This window comes from Rhagoletis zephyria, unplaced genomic scaffold, assembly GCF_001687245.7.
Source record: "Rhagoletis zephyria isolate East Lansing unplaced genomic scaffold, Rhagoletis_zephyria_1.1 Rzeph_scaffold_00597, whole genome shotgun sequence".
Classification (NCBI taxonomy): Eukaryota; Metazoa; Arthropoda; class Insecta; order Diptera; family Tephritidae; genus Rhagoletis; species Rhagoletis zephyria.
In genome coordinates this window covers 201,685-216,343 of record NW_016157681.1, presented here as the reverse complement: position 1 = coordinate 216,343, position 14,659 = coordinate 201,685, and the positions used below count along the sequence as shown (strand labels likewise).

Sequence of the window (14,659 nt, the reverse complement as noted above, 5' to 3'; positions counted from 1 at the left end):
GTAAAACACAAACTAATTACTATAACTGGTGTTTGGTTTCAAACTTGGACAAACTAGACAAATTAATCAGATTTTATTTTTAATTGGATTAACGATTAATGTTACTGTTAAATTAAACGTAATCGCAGCCAGCGATTAACGATTAAAAAAATGTTATCATTAATCGTACAGTTGATTACGACTAATTAATGTTAATCGTCAAACGCGATTAACATTTTAATCGTTAATTATTAATCGTTAATCAGATTAACAGTTTGCCAACACTGTGTGAAATCATGTTCATATTCACGGAGAAAAATGGACGTTTTTGGAAAAGAGGCGTAGCACCTCCCATACTGACTGAAAGTTTCATATTGCATATCTCTTCAAATGTTTGGGGTAAAGCACTCAAGCTTGGTATGGAAATACATATGTATGTATGTATGTGAAACTAATACCATACTCATGGAGAAAAATGAGAGTTATTGGAAAAGGTGGTGTGGCAACTCCCATGCAAATTGATTTTTCTATGCTGCATATCTCTGGAGGTGTTTATTGCAGAGGACTGGAACTTGGCACCGAGATGTGTATACAAAATTAATTCCATACTCATAGAGAAGAATTTGTGTTATTCGAAAAGGGGACATGGTACCTCCCGTACAAATTTATTGTTTTATACTGCATATCTCCAGAGATGTTCATGGTAGAGTACTGGGACTTGGTACTGGGGTATGTAAAATCAATTCTAAATTCATGGAAGAAGATTAGGGTTATAAGAAAAATGGGCGTGGCACTTCCTGTACAAATTGACTTTTTCTTGCCACATATCCCTGGAAGTGTTTGTGGAAGACAGAATAAATTTCATTAAATGGAAAAGGGAGAGCCGGGTTCGGCCTTATAATCTAAAGCTCTCTTGAGGCATTTGCTACAGTAATGAGAAGTGGTATTTTATCAAGGCCAGGTTACTAAATTTGAGTTGGAAATATTAGAACCCGCCGTGGCACCTCCAAGAAGGTTACACGTTCACGCGTCGTATACCTAAAACCATTTTAATGTAAACTTAGAGGGATTGATATCTTTCGTATGCCTAGCGCGCAGACGAGATTTTATAATTTCATAGTTTTAAACGGCCTAAATACCTTAACTCGCTTAAAAAATAACGAGCTATAACGAAATGGGCACAGAAATAAAACCTAACATCATTAAATTATTTTTCATATTTGTATAAAAGTGTGGGGTGAAACCCGCGGGTGTAAGCTAGTGGTACAATAAAAACAGGTAGAAGCCAATTTGACGTCAAACCTACAAAAGTCAAAGTTTTCGGGAGAGTTTAAAAAAATTAGCGTGTGTAAGGAAAAATAAAAAAAATTACATTTCACTGGTTGACGTTGTTAAGTAAATTTGGAGTTTATTTTTATTTATTTATTTTCTTTAATTAAAATTTGTTAATTTGTATGTTTTCTGTTTTAGATTTATGAGTTGCAGTGTTTTTGGACATTAAGGCACTTTAAAAAAAATAGTGGTATCTGCACAATACTACAAAAATTCAAATGTTAATTAAAATTTGTTACTAAGGAACATTAAAAAAACTACGTGACATTTAAAGCGCAACGAAATATAGGAACTAAAAAGAAAACAAGTTGAAGTTTAAAGATTTGTTTCTCATGAGAGCAACAAATCGAGCTGAAAGCGAACGGGCGTGACGTCATCAAATACCAGAAAGAGAGAGCAAAGACGAACTCAACGAGAAAAAGAGGAATAGAATAAAAGGCAGAGTTGTCATGTTTCGAATTTGAAAAAGCGCTAAAACCCAAGAAAAATGTCGTTATTTCTCGAAAAAATTACTAAATTTTTATTGGTGTATTTAATTGACTTTATATACACACAAAATTTTATTTAAGGATGCCGACTAGGGATGTTGCGATACAAGTAAATACAAGTAGGTACTCGATACTTTCATCTTGAAACCAAGTACTTTTGGCATCGATACTTTCACCAAATACAATAAGTAGGTATCGGATGTAAGTACTTGGTATCGGCAAAAAGTACTCATACATAAACTCCCATCGCTTGTAAAGCAAAAGTACGAATGCCAAAATATAAGGTAGAGCAATAAGTAAGAGCACAATATTAGATCAACTCAAAGCCATTTGAGCAACAGAGTCCCCTTTCAGACACGTCAAGTCTTGCTTTCAAGTCTGCTCGTTCGTAGGCGAAGGAGGTGAGAAGAGAGGGGAAGAGTACAGATTCCGTACCGTCAATTCGTTTCAAGTTTTCTTGTCTCTTTTGATCTTTTCGTTGCTTCCCATTTAAAGAACCAAGGACTTGAATTCAATTAAAGTTAACGCGTGTGGAAGCAAATAGAAAACACAAAAGAGAATGCGAAAAAAATTGCTTTCAAGACTTGAAGTGTCTGAAAGGGGACAGAGAGCAAACAAAATTTACCGTTGCTATTGTGGTTTGCCATACCTCATTTCATTTGAATTTCATTTTCTTGGTGGTGTTGCTTCAACTGAAAGTTAAGCTTGTAGAAACAGTTCGTAAACAAATCTTTAATACAAATGTATTTGTCTTTTTATTATTTGTTTGCTTGACGATTGTTAAATCGTTTGGATAGAGAGACATCATTTTGGACATGTTTTAATTGGATCTTCACGGTCAACCTAAAATTTTTGAGTAAAAGTAGCAAGCTAGCTGGCGGAAAATGAGTAAATAAAAGTACATACTCGATACTTTTTGGTTGGTATCGATGCCTTTTCAGAAAAATACTTCCAAGTATAAGTATCGATACTAAAGGTTATTTTCACATCCCTAATGCCGACTCAAATAAATACAAATCAATGTTCCTTACTCGACGGTAAATTTCTTCTGGCTGAATGAAGGTGCTGCCGCATATTCACTTACGATCAGTGTTGCCGTTTTGATCCATGTACATAATTCAAAAGTGATACGAGTTTGCGCAAATTTTCGGAAGATACTTTATTTTTTCGCTCATTTCGCGAGATACTTAAATTTTTCGCGTAGTACACATTTTGATACATGTTAAAGAGAAAATATTAATGTATGTATGCGGTGGCAGCTTTTAAATTACGATCAGTGTTGCCGTTTTGAACCATATACATAATTCAAAAGTGATACGTGTTTGCGCAAATTTTCGGAAGATTCTTTATTTTTTCGCTCATTTCGCGAGATACTTAAATTTTTCGCGTAGTACAAATTTTGATACATGTTAAAGAGAATATATTTATGTATGTATGCGGTGGCAGCTTTTAACTTGTGATCGAAAATACTGAAACGTTTTGGGGTCAAATCAAGGCACATAAATACAGGTAGAAGCCAAAATGACGTTGCTCTCATGAGAACCAAACTTTAAACGTAAACTTGATTTTATTTTATTTCCTATATTTCGTTACGCTTTGAATGTCATATCTGTTACAAACAGTCTGGCAGCATCACTACCGAGAGCTTTGCCCTACGACAAATAAAGCTCAGCGTGAGTCGTTTGCTGATTGGCCATCGATATGATAAGCGACAAAGGGGAGAAACTGAACGGCTGAGTTCGTTCGCTAAGAGGCTAAAAACACAGGAACGGGAGCAGTAAGACACATTCGGAAAATCGCGTGCAAGGGGCAGCAGCAAGACTAAGAATTTTTTAACCTGCGGCGAAGGTTGTTGAATTTAATTAAAATAAAGATTTGAAATCGACTTTTAGTTGTTTTACTCAAGCCGGGTTCAAAAAATTTAGTTTATTGCCTACAAAAACTTAAAAAATTCTTATTGGCTCCTGATCGTCGTATTGTAATATCGGTTATGTCGGAGGACTTGTCTTCGCAACATACAATAGCCGACGCGAATATCGCTGCTAATCTTGCAGCTTCGAGCCACGTGCCCATAAACTCGCTAATGGATCGTAATTTGCAGGCTCGGGCAAACATCGGTGCCAATTCTGCACCCTCGACCAACAACTTGCCAAGTATCGAGTCCAAGGAGTTCGCAAATAATGTAGAAGTTGATACGCTATCATCGGTAGCAACTTATTGTATTTCCAACAATGTGGAATATAGTGTTCCACCCAACAACAATATCGCAGAAACGCTGGAGGGACATCCGTGGCCATTAGGGGCTAGATCAGGAGGAGCGGGCCCCACTAACACGTACGCCCAACCTCTGACTAGAAATCGCCCCAGCAGCCCTAGTCATTCCATAAGTTCCGCGACCTCACAAGCGACGAATTACAATGCGCAAGATATTCGGCGCATATCTGAATTGCTACAGGAACAGAGTGAGATACTAAAGCAGAGGGAAGCTCTGGTGATAGAACAACGTGCGTTTTTAGATCGGATCGACGCAATCCGTCTGGAGGATGACCCCGACGACCATCCGCCTGCAGTCCCGACACTGTTTAGCCGTAATGATAGGTCAACTCAACAAATACCGCCTACTCTAAGTTTAGGCTGTGTTGCTACACCAAGAGAACGAGCATCGAACGTATGCCATCCGCCTCTTGAAAGTGGTTTTTTGCCTGGACTATTGAATCGTCAGCCTCCACTTAGCAATCCATCGGCCACTGTAATGCAGGCATTACTAAACAAAATCGAATCACTGGAACAACAACTGCAAGCGCGGCCAACAGCGAATAGAGGATGGCTTCCTCAACAAACAGCTGGTATGCCAAACCACCAATCCCCACTAGCGCCCATAACCAGCACTGCATATGGCGTATCTCCTCACCGACGTCTGACGAGTGACCAACTTGCGTCTCGTAAATGCCTCCCCAGAGAACTACCGAAATACAACGGCAAGCCAGCGGAATGGCCGCTCTTCTATGCCACTTACAATCAAACAACCGAGATCTGTGGATTTTCCGACGAGGAAAACCTGATAAGGCTCCGGCAAGCATTAGAGGGTCCAGCCCGCAACGCGGTTAAGAATCTGCTACTGCATTCTTCTTGTGTTCCACAAATCATTTCAACGTTGCAAATGAGATTCGGGCGTCCCGAACTAATAATTAGCGTGCTGCAGCAACAAATCTGCGAACTACAAACACCATCGGAAAGTCAACTGGAAACCATCGTAGACTTTGCTATCGCTGTGCAAAATATATGCGCAACTATTAAAGCATCGGGGCTTGCCAGCCACCTCAGCAACCCTGAATTGGAGCAAAAACTTGTGTCGAAGCTGCCTGGTTTACTACCAATGTACTGGGGAGTGCACAAGCAAGGCCTGTCAAACTGCAACCTACAGACTTTCAGTGATTGGCTCTTTCATCTGGCACAAGGAGCCAACTGTGTGCTCGTTCCAACTGAGCAAACGAAGGTGCGAAAACGTGGGGCTGTTAACCATCATCATAAAACGGTAAGCTGTATCGTTTGTAAGGAAAACTGTAGTGCTTTGTCTAATTGCGACTCTTTCAAGGAAATGTCTCGTAGCCAAAAATGGGACACTGTACGCCAGCTTAAATTGTGCCACCGGTGCTTGAAAAAGCATTTGTGGTCCGACTGCAAATCGAAGGGTACATGTAACGTAAATGGATGTACTCGCTACCACCACCCTTTACTGCACAACGAACCTTCGGTTGCCACTAACGAACAAACGTGTAAAGCCAACAAGAAAACCCAGATGGCTAATATCAACGCTCATAACGTTGGCGAAGAGGGAACACTTTTCCGCGTCCTACCTGTAGTTTTGCACGCGGGTGCTAATATTGTGTCGACATATGCCTTTATAGACGACGGCTCCTCTCTCACTCTAATCGACGAAGAACTGCTACACCAGCTGAATGTGAAGGGCACACCGCAGCCACTTTGCCTTCGCTGGACAGGCGATACACACCGCTACGAAGACGATTCAGTTACCGTCGACCTTGCCATATCATCCAAACAGGGAACTGAAAAATTTCCTCTGAAAGCAGTACGTTCTGTTAAGAAGCTCGATTTGCCCACCCAATCGCTTGACACGGCGAAACTGCAATCAAAGTTTAAATATTTAAGGGGCTTACCATTACAGTCGTATGGCAACGTAAAACCGCAACTTTTAATTGGGCTAAACAACGCCGCACTTGGCTCTGCCATAAAATCCAGATTAGGTGATGACTCCGCGCCCATAGCCGAGAAAACTAAGCTCGGGTGGACAGTTAAAGGTCACGGATCAATAGCACTTCAAGGCGCAACTCAATACGTCTACCACATATGTGATTGCTCTGAGCATAAGGAACTTCTTCAGGCTGTTAAATCCCACATATGTCTCGATAATTTAGGCGTGGTAGCCAATGCCGCAGCGTTAATGTCTAAAGACGATGAGCTTGCCGTAGAACAGCTAGAGCAACACACAGTTCGAGTAGGTGATCGCTTTCAAATTAGCTTGTTATGGAAGCATCCTAATATGCAGCTGCCAGACAGCCTGCCTATGGCACAATATCGCGCGAGATGCTTGCTTAAGAAAATGCAACGTGACCCCAAACTTTCTGAGCAGCTTCAAGTTAAGATTGCCGACTATCTGCGGAAAGGATATGCCAGGCGAATGACATCCGAGGATGCTGCCGCTGATAGATATTGGTACTTGCCTGTTTTTGCAGTGAGTAATGCTAACAAGCCAGGCAAGGTTCGCCTGGTGTGGGACGCAGCTGCTACGGTAAACGGTGTTTCGCTTAACTCTATGCTCTTCGCCGGCCCTGACCTGACAACGCCACTGCTATCAGTTTTATTCAAATTTCGACAAAAGCGCGTCGGCATCACTGCCGATATAGAAGAGATGTTCCATCAGGTGCGGATCCGTCCTGCGGATCAAAACTTTTTGCGTTTTTTGTGGTACGAGCAAAACACTATAGAGCCGGTCACCTATGTCATGTCAGTGATGACGTTCGGGTCGAAATGTTCACCGAGCTGCGCTCAGTTTGTAAAAAACAAAAACGCAGCTGAGTTTCGAGATGAATTTCCCCGTGCAGCTCGATGCATAGTAGAAAATCACTACGTTGATGACATGTTAGACAATGTGGACACCGAAGAGGAGGCAGTTCAGCTGGCACTAAACGTTCAATACATTCATGCCAAAGGTGGGTTCCATATTCGAAATTTTCTTTCAAACTCAGACCGTGTGTTGAAGGCTTTGAATGAAGATCAGACAAAGCGCTTTGCCTAAATTTCGAAAGTGAACTACCAACCGAAAAGGCATTAGGTATGTGGTGGATTGCATCTACAGACCATTTCGCCTTTAGAGTATCAGCCAAGTACAAGGAATCTCACTTATTAGTTCATCAACGTCGGCCGACTAAACGTGAAGTATTGAGTCTTGTGATGACAATCTATGATCCGCTTGGACTCATCGGATTTTACGTGATATTTGCGAAAATAATCCTACAAGAGATCTGGAGATCAGGTTGCGGCTGGGATGAACGCATTCCTGATGAGCAGTTTACAAAGTGGCTTCGATGGATTCGTCTTATTCCAAGAATTGAAGACATGCGTCTTCCACGCAACTACACACGCACCGAGTTTGACAGCCCACCTCAAATAGAACTGCATACCTTTGTCGATGCTAGCGAGTCAAGCTATGCAGCTGTGTGTTACATGCGTTACTCAGATGGTAAAATTGTTGACTGTGCGATGGTTTCTAGTAAAACTAGAGTCGCACCACTTAAGGTGATGTCTATTCCTCGGCTAGAATTGAAGGCAGCGCTCTTGGGAGCTCGTCTCTCTAAGCTCGTCAGAGAATCACACTCCATTTCAATTGCCACTTCCACATATTGGTCCGACTCGCGCACCGTCTTGGCCTGGCTACGAGCTGATCATCGCCGATACAAACAGTTCGTCGCCTTTCGAGTCAGCGAAATTTTGGAATTGACTAACGTGGACGAGTGGCGTTGGGTACCAACCGCCGACAATGTTGCCGATGAAGCAACAAAATGGCATGGAGATCCCGATTTTTGTAATGAAAGCCGTTGGCTAAAGGGACCCGCATTTTTAAAGTTGAAACTGGGTGAGTGGCCTGCCCAGCAGAATATTGTAAAGAGTGAGCTTTCTGAAGAACTTCGCCCGCAGTATGTGGGCCTCCACCGCGAATTAGCACAATCAAATCTCATCACTGCCAATCCTGAAAGATTTTCTTCGTGGAATCGTCTTCTCCGTGCCACTGCGCAAGCCATAAGTTGTGCTCGACGCTGGCTTAGTATGGTGCGAGGCAGCGATGTTGTGCGCAACCAGCTCGACTCTGAGGATCTTTGTAAAGCGGAAAAGCAACTCTGGAAAAAGGCGCAGCTCGACGCTTTCGCTGATTCAATAGCTTCGTTATTGAAGGGAAAACGCATCGAAAAGCATAGCGATATCTATAAATTATCACCTTACCTTGACGGTGATAACGTATTGCGAATAGACGGGCGAGTAAAAATGAATGACAGGAAAGATCCTGTGTTGCTTCCACGCAATCATTACATTACACGCTTGATTGTTAACGAGTTTCACATAAAATACCATCATGGCTGCTTGGAGACTGTCATCAATGAAGTTCGTCAACTTTATTGGATTCCAAAACTTCGAGTTGTGGCAAACCAAATCCGGCGCCATTGTCAGCTTTGCAGGAACCGTAGCGCTCAGCCGCAAATTCCAAGAATGGCTCGCCTATTGCTCATCACTGCCGTCCGTTTTCCTACACAGGAGTGGATTATTTCGGCCCGCTTCTAGTAACTGTGAAGAGAAGCAGTGAGAAAAGGTACGGGGTCCTATTCACATGTCTAACTACGAGAGCCGTGCATATCGAAATTGCCTATTCGTTATCTACAGACTCGTGCATTCTCGCCACACGTAACTTCATGGCACGGAGAGGTAGTCCGTTAGAAATCTGGAGCGATAATGGAACAAATCTTAAAGGCACGGAAAGAGAACTAAAAAACACATTTGCGCAACTCGACCGTGATCAACTGACCAAGACCTTTACGACACCAGCAACTAAATGGAATTTTATACCGCCTGCGTCTCCCCACATGGGTGGAGCCTGGGAGAGGTTAGTCCGCTCTATAAAGAACGTACTCTATCGCATCATGCACCACACTCATACAAACGACGAAGTTCTTCGAGCAGCCTTAATGGAAGCAGAAATGATAGTCAACTCGCGTCCACTGACATACATCCCATTGGATCATGAGACCGATGAAGCGCTAACACCCAACCACTTCTTGTTGGGTAGCTCAAGTGGCGTTAAACCAATTGCTGAACCAGTAACTGAAGGTGTTTTATTACGACGTAATTGGCGATCATCTCAGCAACTTGCCGACGCCTTCTGGCGGCGTTGGGTCGCGGAGTACCTTCCCATCATAACACGAAGAAGTAAGTGGTTCGAAGACGTAAAGCCGATCGAAGTTGGCGACATTGCCTATATAGTCGATCAAAACAATCCAAGAAACTGTTGGCCAAAAGGAAAGGTGGTTAAAGTGCGCACGAGCCCTGATGGAAGAGTTAGGAGTGCAACGCTTAAGACTGTGTGTGGTGTATATGAGCGCCCTGCTGCCAAAATTGCTGTTCTTGATTTAAATTCGGTACACCCTGATTCACAGGATATACCAGGGGGGAGTGTTACAAACAGTGTGGCAGCATCACTACCGAGAGCTTTGCCCTACGACAAATAAAGCTCAGCGTGAGTCGTTTGGAGAAACTGAACGGCTGAGTTCGTTCGGTAAGAGGCTAAAAACACAGGAACGGGAGCAGTAAGCGACATTCGGAAAATCGCGTGCAAGGGGCAGCAGCAAGACTAAGAATTTTTTAACCTGCGGCGAAGGTTGTTGAATTTAATTAAAATAAAGATTTGAAATCGACTTTTAGTTGTTTTACTCAAGCCGGGTTCAAAAAATTTAGTTTATTGCCTACAATATCGTTGTTTTTTTTTTTTGAATGTTCGTTAATAACAAATTTTAATTAACATTTGAATTTTTGTAGTGTTGTGCGGTTTGTACTTAGTGTATGTGTTAAAAATGCAACACCTGAAGCGTTGTTTTTTATGTGGTGTTAAATATAAAGCAGATACCACTAATTTTTTTTACGTGCCTCAATGTCCTTCGCGTAAGGAGCGTTGCGAAAGCAGCTGTGGGCAGAGCTGCAGCGAAATGCCTTGCTGTGCGTTAAACATTTTAAAGTAGCAGATTTCACAAATACACCGGGATGTACAGGAAAGGCACGTTTGATGCCAAGTGTTGTTCCTATGACCCTTATGGCGAAAAGTCCCTCCAACAATACTGCAACTCATAAATCAAAAGCAGAAAACAACATACAAGTTAACAAATTTTAACAAAAGAAAATAAAAATAAACTTTAAATTTACTTAAAAACGTCAACCAGTGAAATACAATTTTTTATTTTTCCTTACACACGCTCATTTTTATTTTTACTCTTCCGAAAACTTTGACTTTTGTAGGTTTGACGTCAAATTGGCTTCTACCTGTTTTTATTGTACCATTGTACCATAAATAAGCATATAGAAAAATGCTTGAAATGAACAATGTATAAAGAGCTGACTCATTCATTTTTAATTTTCTTTACTTGCCTCATAAAGAGCTCTACAGGTGCAGAGCGTATATTTTTAGATTTAAAATTGATCCAATATCAAAAGAGAAATAGAATTTCATTACAAAGTGTTGAGAATATGATGGCACGTATTCATAGTAAAAATAAAGTCGACATTGAAGGCAGTCTTTCCAACGAGTTTAACGTGGAATTCATCACATAATTTGATAATTAAAGTAAATCATCGACAGCTAATAGTTTTAAGTATGTATGTATGTACATATGTTTGAATTCAAGTTTCTTTACAATCTATACAAAATATTATTGTATTGTGTTATTGACAATAATAAAAAGCAAAGGTATGAAACCAAATAGCATTTTTTAAGTTTTTACTAACTTGATACTTTGATACTTAATTAAAAAATTTGTGATACATTTGATCCATTTTTTTGTTTCTTTTACGATACATTTTTTCATACCGTCGTTTCACACTGCTTACGATTCCTATACATTTTACTTCAATTTTTTAAGATTTGCAAATTTTAAACTAAAAACAAAAGCACCAAGAAAGCCACAAAGCACCAAACTCAAATTTTCGCGTTTTGAATACGCACTAAATTTAGTGCGGTAAGCACAAAGTTGGCAACAGTGAATTTAAACAAAATTATTGTGTGACGTCAGCGAATGGGTGGATGCCAGTGCTGCCGCTGCCACTTCAATTGAAGTTTTTCACTTCACTTTGGAAGCCTTCACATCGTCACTGCATTTGACTTCGTTTTACTTCACTTTCAACAAATTAGACTTATCTCCAAAATAAATAAAAGTTTCTTTGAAGTAAATTATTTATTTAACGAAAATCAATAATTCTTGTTACGTATTAAGTATGACAAAGCAACTTTTTGCAAAAAACTAATAAAAGGACGCCTAATGAATTAAATCTCCTATCGGCCATCAGTTATTTGGATGAAGTTATTTTGATTTTCATTTTCACATGTTTAGTTGTAAAGCGCACTGACATGAATGGGCGGATAATTATTTGATGAAAATAACAATTATATTTTAATGTATCTTCAATTTTGCAGCAAAAAGGAAACATTTAAGTGAATCTTGTGATGAAGTTGTTGTTGTGTATCTGGTGATGACTTTAGTGCTGTGAATCGATAATCGATGAATTGTATTTTAGTGTTAATAAATTTATAAATTTTTATTTTCTTTCCTCAACGTTTGAGACATTGTGATTTTAAAGATATTCCAGCACTAAATTTGCACAGGAACACAATAAATTATAAATTAATAAACGTTAAAGATTATTTTTATTGTGATAAAAAAATAATCGATTAACCAATCATGTGATAAATAACATAATCCGAAAACCCTACACCCCTAATTGTACTTGAAAGTCGTCACTTCGATAATCTCTTCACTTTTCGTCCCAAGTCACTCCGAAACACTTCACTTTTAGTGTGTTTTCACTTCGCTCGAAAATTAGCAAACGGCAGCACTGGTGGATGCTGTCAAATAAACGAAGAGAGGGTTAGCGCTCCGCGAATGGCGCCACCTTCATTTTCTGCATCGTGCATTTGAGATATTTTAATCGTATCCTATCTTCCATAGCTCAATTTTTAAATCAACATAGCAAATATTTTTATAACTCTTCTGAAGATGCCAATAAATGCCGCCTTTTAATATGGCCTGGAGCATTGTATACGGATGTATGTGTTAGCAAATTAACGGAATATTAAAAAAACGTATTTACAACACATATTAATAGGGCCCTTTTAATTACGTTTACATGTGAAGGGATTATCCTCATTTTCAGCTTAAAGCTTAGTATTCTGGGGTCAAATCATCACAGTAGTGAATGAGCAACTCGTCGCGTAAAAATGTGAATATCGGATTATGACAGATGATAACGTACACTTTAATCGAAATTCGGCATGATTACACACGTGAACGAGTGACTGATCGTACTCGTTCGTTCGAACTGTCACTCGATCACAAACTGGCAATCGTAAGTAGAGCTGCTAAACTATCGATAGTCACACGATTCGATATAGTGTTGGAATTTTCAAGAAAACCATCGATACTATCGTTTAGAGATAAATAACTATCGATAGTCAAATAAAAATCAACTATCGATAGTGTCGTATAAATTTACTAGGTATATTTGCATTGTTTGAGATTTGTTGTATAGGGGGAGCCACACCGGCCGAAAAGTTAAAAGAAATAATACATGAGTGAACTCTCTTCCTTCACTCAAGAAAACTAATCACATATTTGATAAATTTTTAATATTTCGTACACGAGCCAATTGTCAGCTCTAAGTTCTTTGAATTTGACTTTCTTGACAAATAGGAATATCACCATTCGATAGTATTTACAACTCGACTCGATCGACATCCATTTTGTAATAATTCATTTAACTTATAAAATACTTTGAATTGAAGTCAATTTTTTAACAGGTGGTACTATAAAAAATTTAGTCTGTATGTCAGGTGCCACGGGCCCTTTTCCATGAGCATAGTATTGATTTCATATATCCCCATACCAAGTTCCAGTTCTCTACCGCAAATACTTCCAGAGGTATGCAGTATGGAAAATTCTGTTTGTATGGGAGGTGTCACACCCCTTTGTTCAATCGAGATAAAAACTACCCTACCTTTTAAGTTGGGCTATATGTACGGTGACCATATTAACCAACGTAAAATAAAGGACATTTTTTTCAAAATGATTTGGGAATTCGTACATTCAACTTGTATGATAAAAGTACCTCAGCCATATCGTAATTTATATCAAATATTTATCAGTCGGCCGCTGTGGTGTAGTGGTAAGCAGTGCGCGCTTTCACTCACCAGCACCTGGGTTCAAGCCCTGGTCAAAGCAACATCGCAAAAAATTTAGAAAAAGGTTTTTCTTAACAGCGGTCGTCCCTCGGCAGGCAATGGCAAACCTCCGAGTGTATTTCTGCCATGAAAAACAGCTTCTCATAAAAATACAATCGCCGTTCGGAGTCGGCGTAAAACTGTAGGTCCCTCCGCTTTGTGTGACAATATCAAGGCGCACGCTACAAGTTGGAGGAGAAGCTCGGCCAAACACTAACATATGTGTAAGCGCCAATCTATTATTATTATTTATCAGTGAAATATATTATTTAATTGCACAAGTTCCCTGCATAGCGAAAAATGAAGCCAAATACTTTTCAAGGACTTCGCAATCCTTTGTTTCCAAAATGCGTTTATCATAATTCATACTGCGCGACGAAGCCAGCACACAGTGGTTCAAAATTGGAATATAATGGTCATAATCCACCGGAGCCTTAATTTTTCAACCATTTTTTACTAAAAAGCAAAAAAAAAATTATTGTGGTGAACATTTTTTATAACATTTAAAATTTTTTTTGTGTATTTTTTTGTTTTGGGTGAACCATGATAAAAACACTAGAAGGTAAAATCATTATCTCAATTCGTCGGCCATGATTTTTTTCTGACGTTTTCAAACATTTTAAAATATATAAAATTGAAAAAAAAAAAATTAAATTGTTCACGATTGTTGTGGTTTGAGATTAAAAATGAGAATGTGTGTGTGAGCTTGAGTTCGAGTTTTAAAATTATATTGCTGGCAAGCGTCAGCCTGCCTCTCAATGATTTTACGATTTTACCATACGATTGGTTTCAACTAGTTTCTGTTATGTAACATTTATTAACTGGAACAGGAGAATACATTTTCTTCAAAACTGCTACAAAACTGCTAATCAAATAAAAATTCAGAAATCAGGCTCAACTAGTCTATTGCAAATATAGTAAGCTTTCATAAAAAAAAATTAAATTAATCAAATGAAGTGAAAAATTAAGGCTCCGGGGAATTACGAACACTAAATGCCAGTTTTGAATCAATGTGCAGTAGGAGGTTTATTGTTCTCTTTCAGTGGAACTGGAAACTCAGCGTGCAAGACGATCCTGGGCACAACTTTCCCTGTGCTTTATAGATTGTACAAAGATAACTGATTAAATAGAAACCCATAAGTGGGGTGCGAAACAAACTGGCGAAGGTTTTCATTATATTTTATAAGGGACATTTTTATTTTTTAATATTCCGCGTTTAAAAATTTACCTCTGACAAATGCAGAGCCGATTTAAAGGACAGTTTAAGAAATAAAGGACAAAAGGCGTCCTTTATTTTGAAAAAAATTATAAA

General features: G+C 39.4%; 1 protein-coding gene across 1 annotated transcript in view; it reads left to right on the top strand.

The window, feature by feature from the left end:
* Positions 1-7,154: 7,154 nt before the first annotated feature.
* Positions 7,155-14,659, top strand: part of LOC108360634 (uncharacterized) — a 9,078-nt gene continuing 1,573 nt past the window's right edge. The window contains exon 1 of the mRNA XM_017612999.1: positions 7,155-8,477. Within this exon, the coding sequence (XP_017468488.1) occupies positions 7,155-8,477 (1,323 nt within the window). The remainder of the gene's footprint in view (positions 8,478-14,659) is intronic.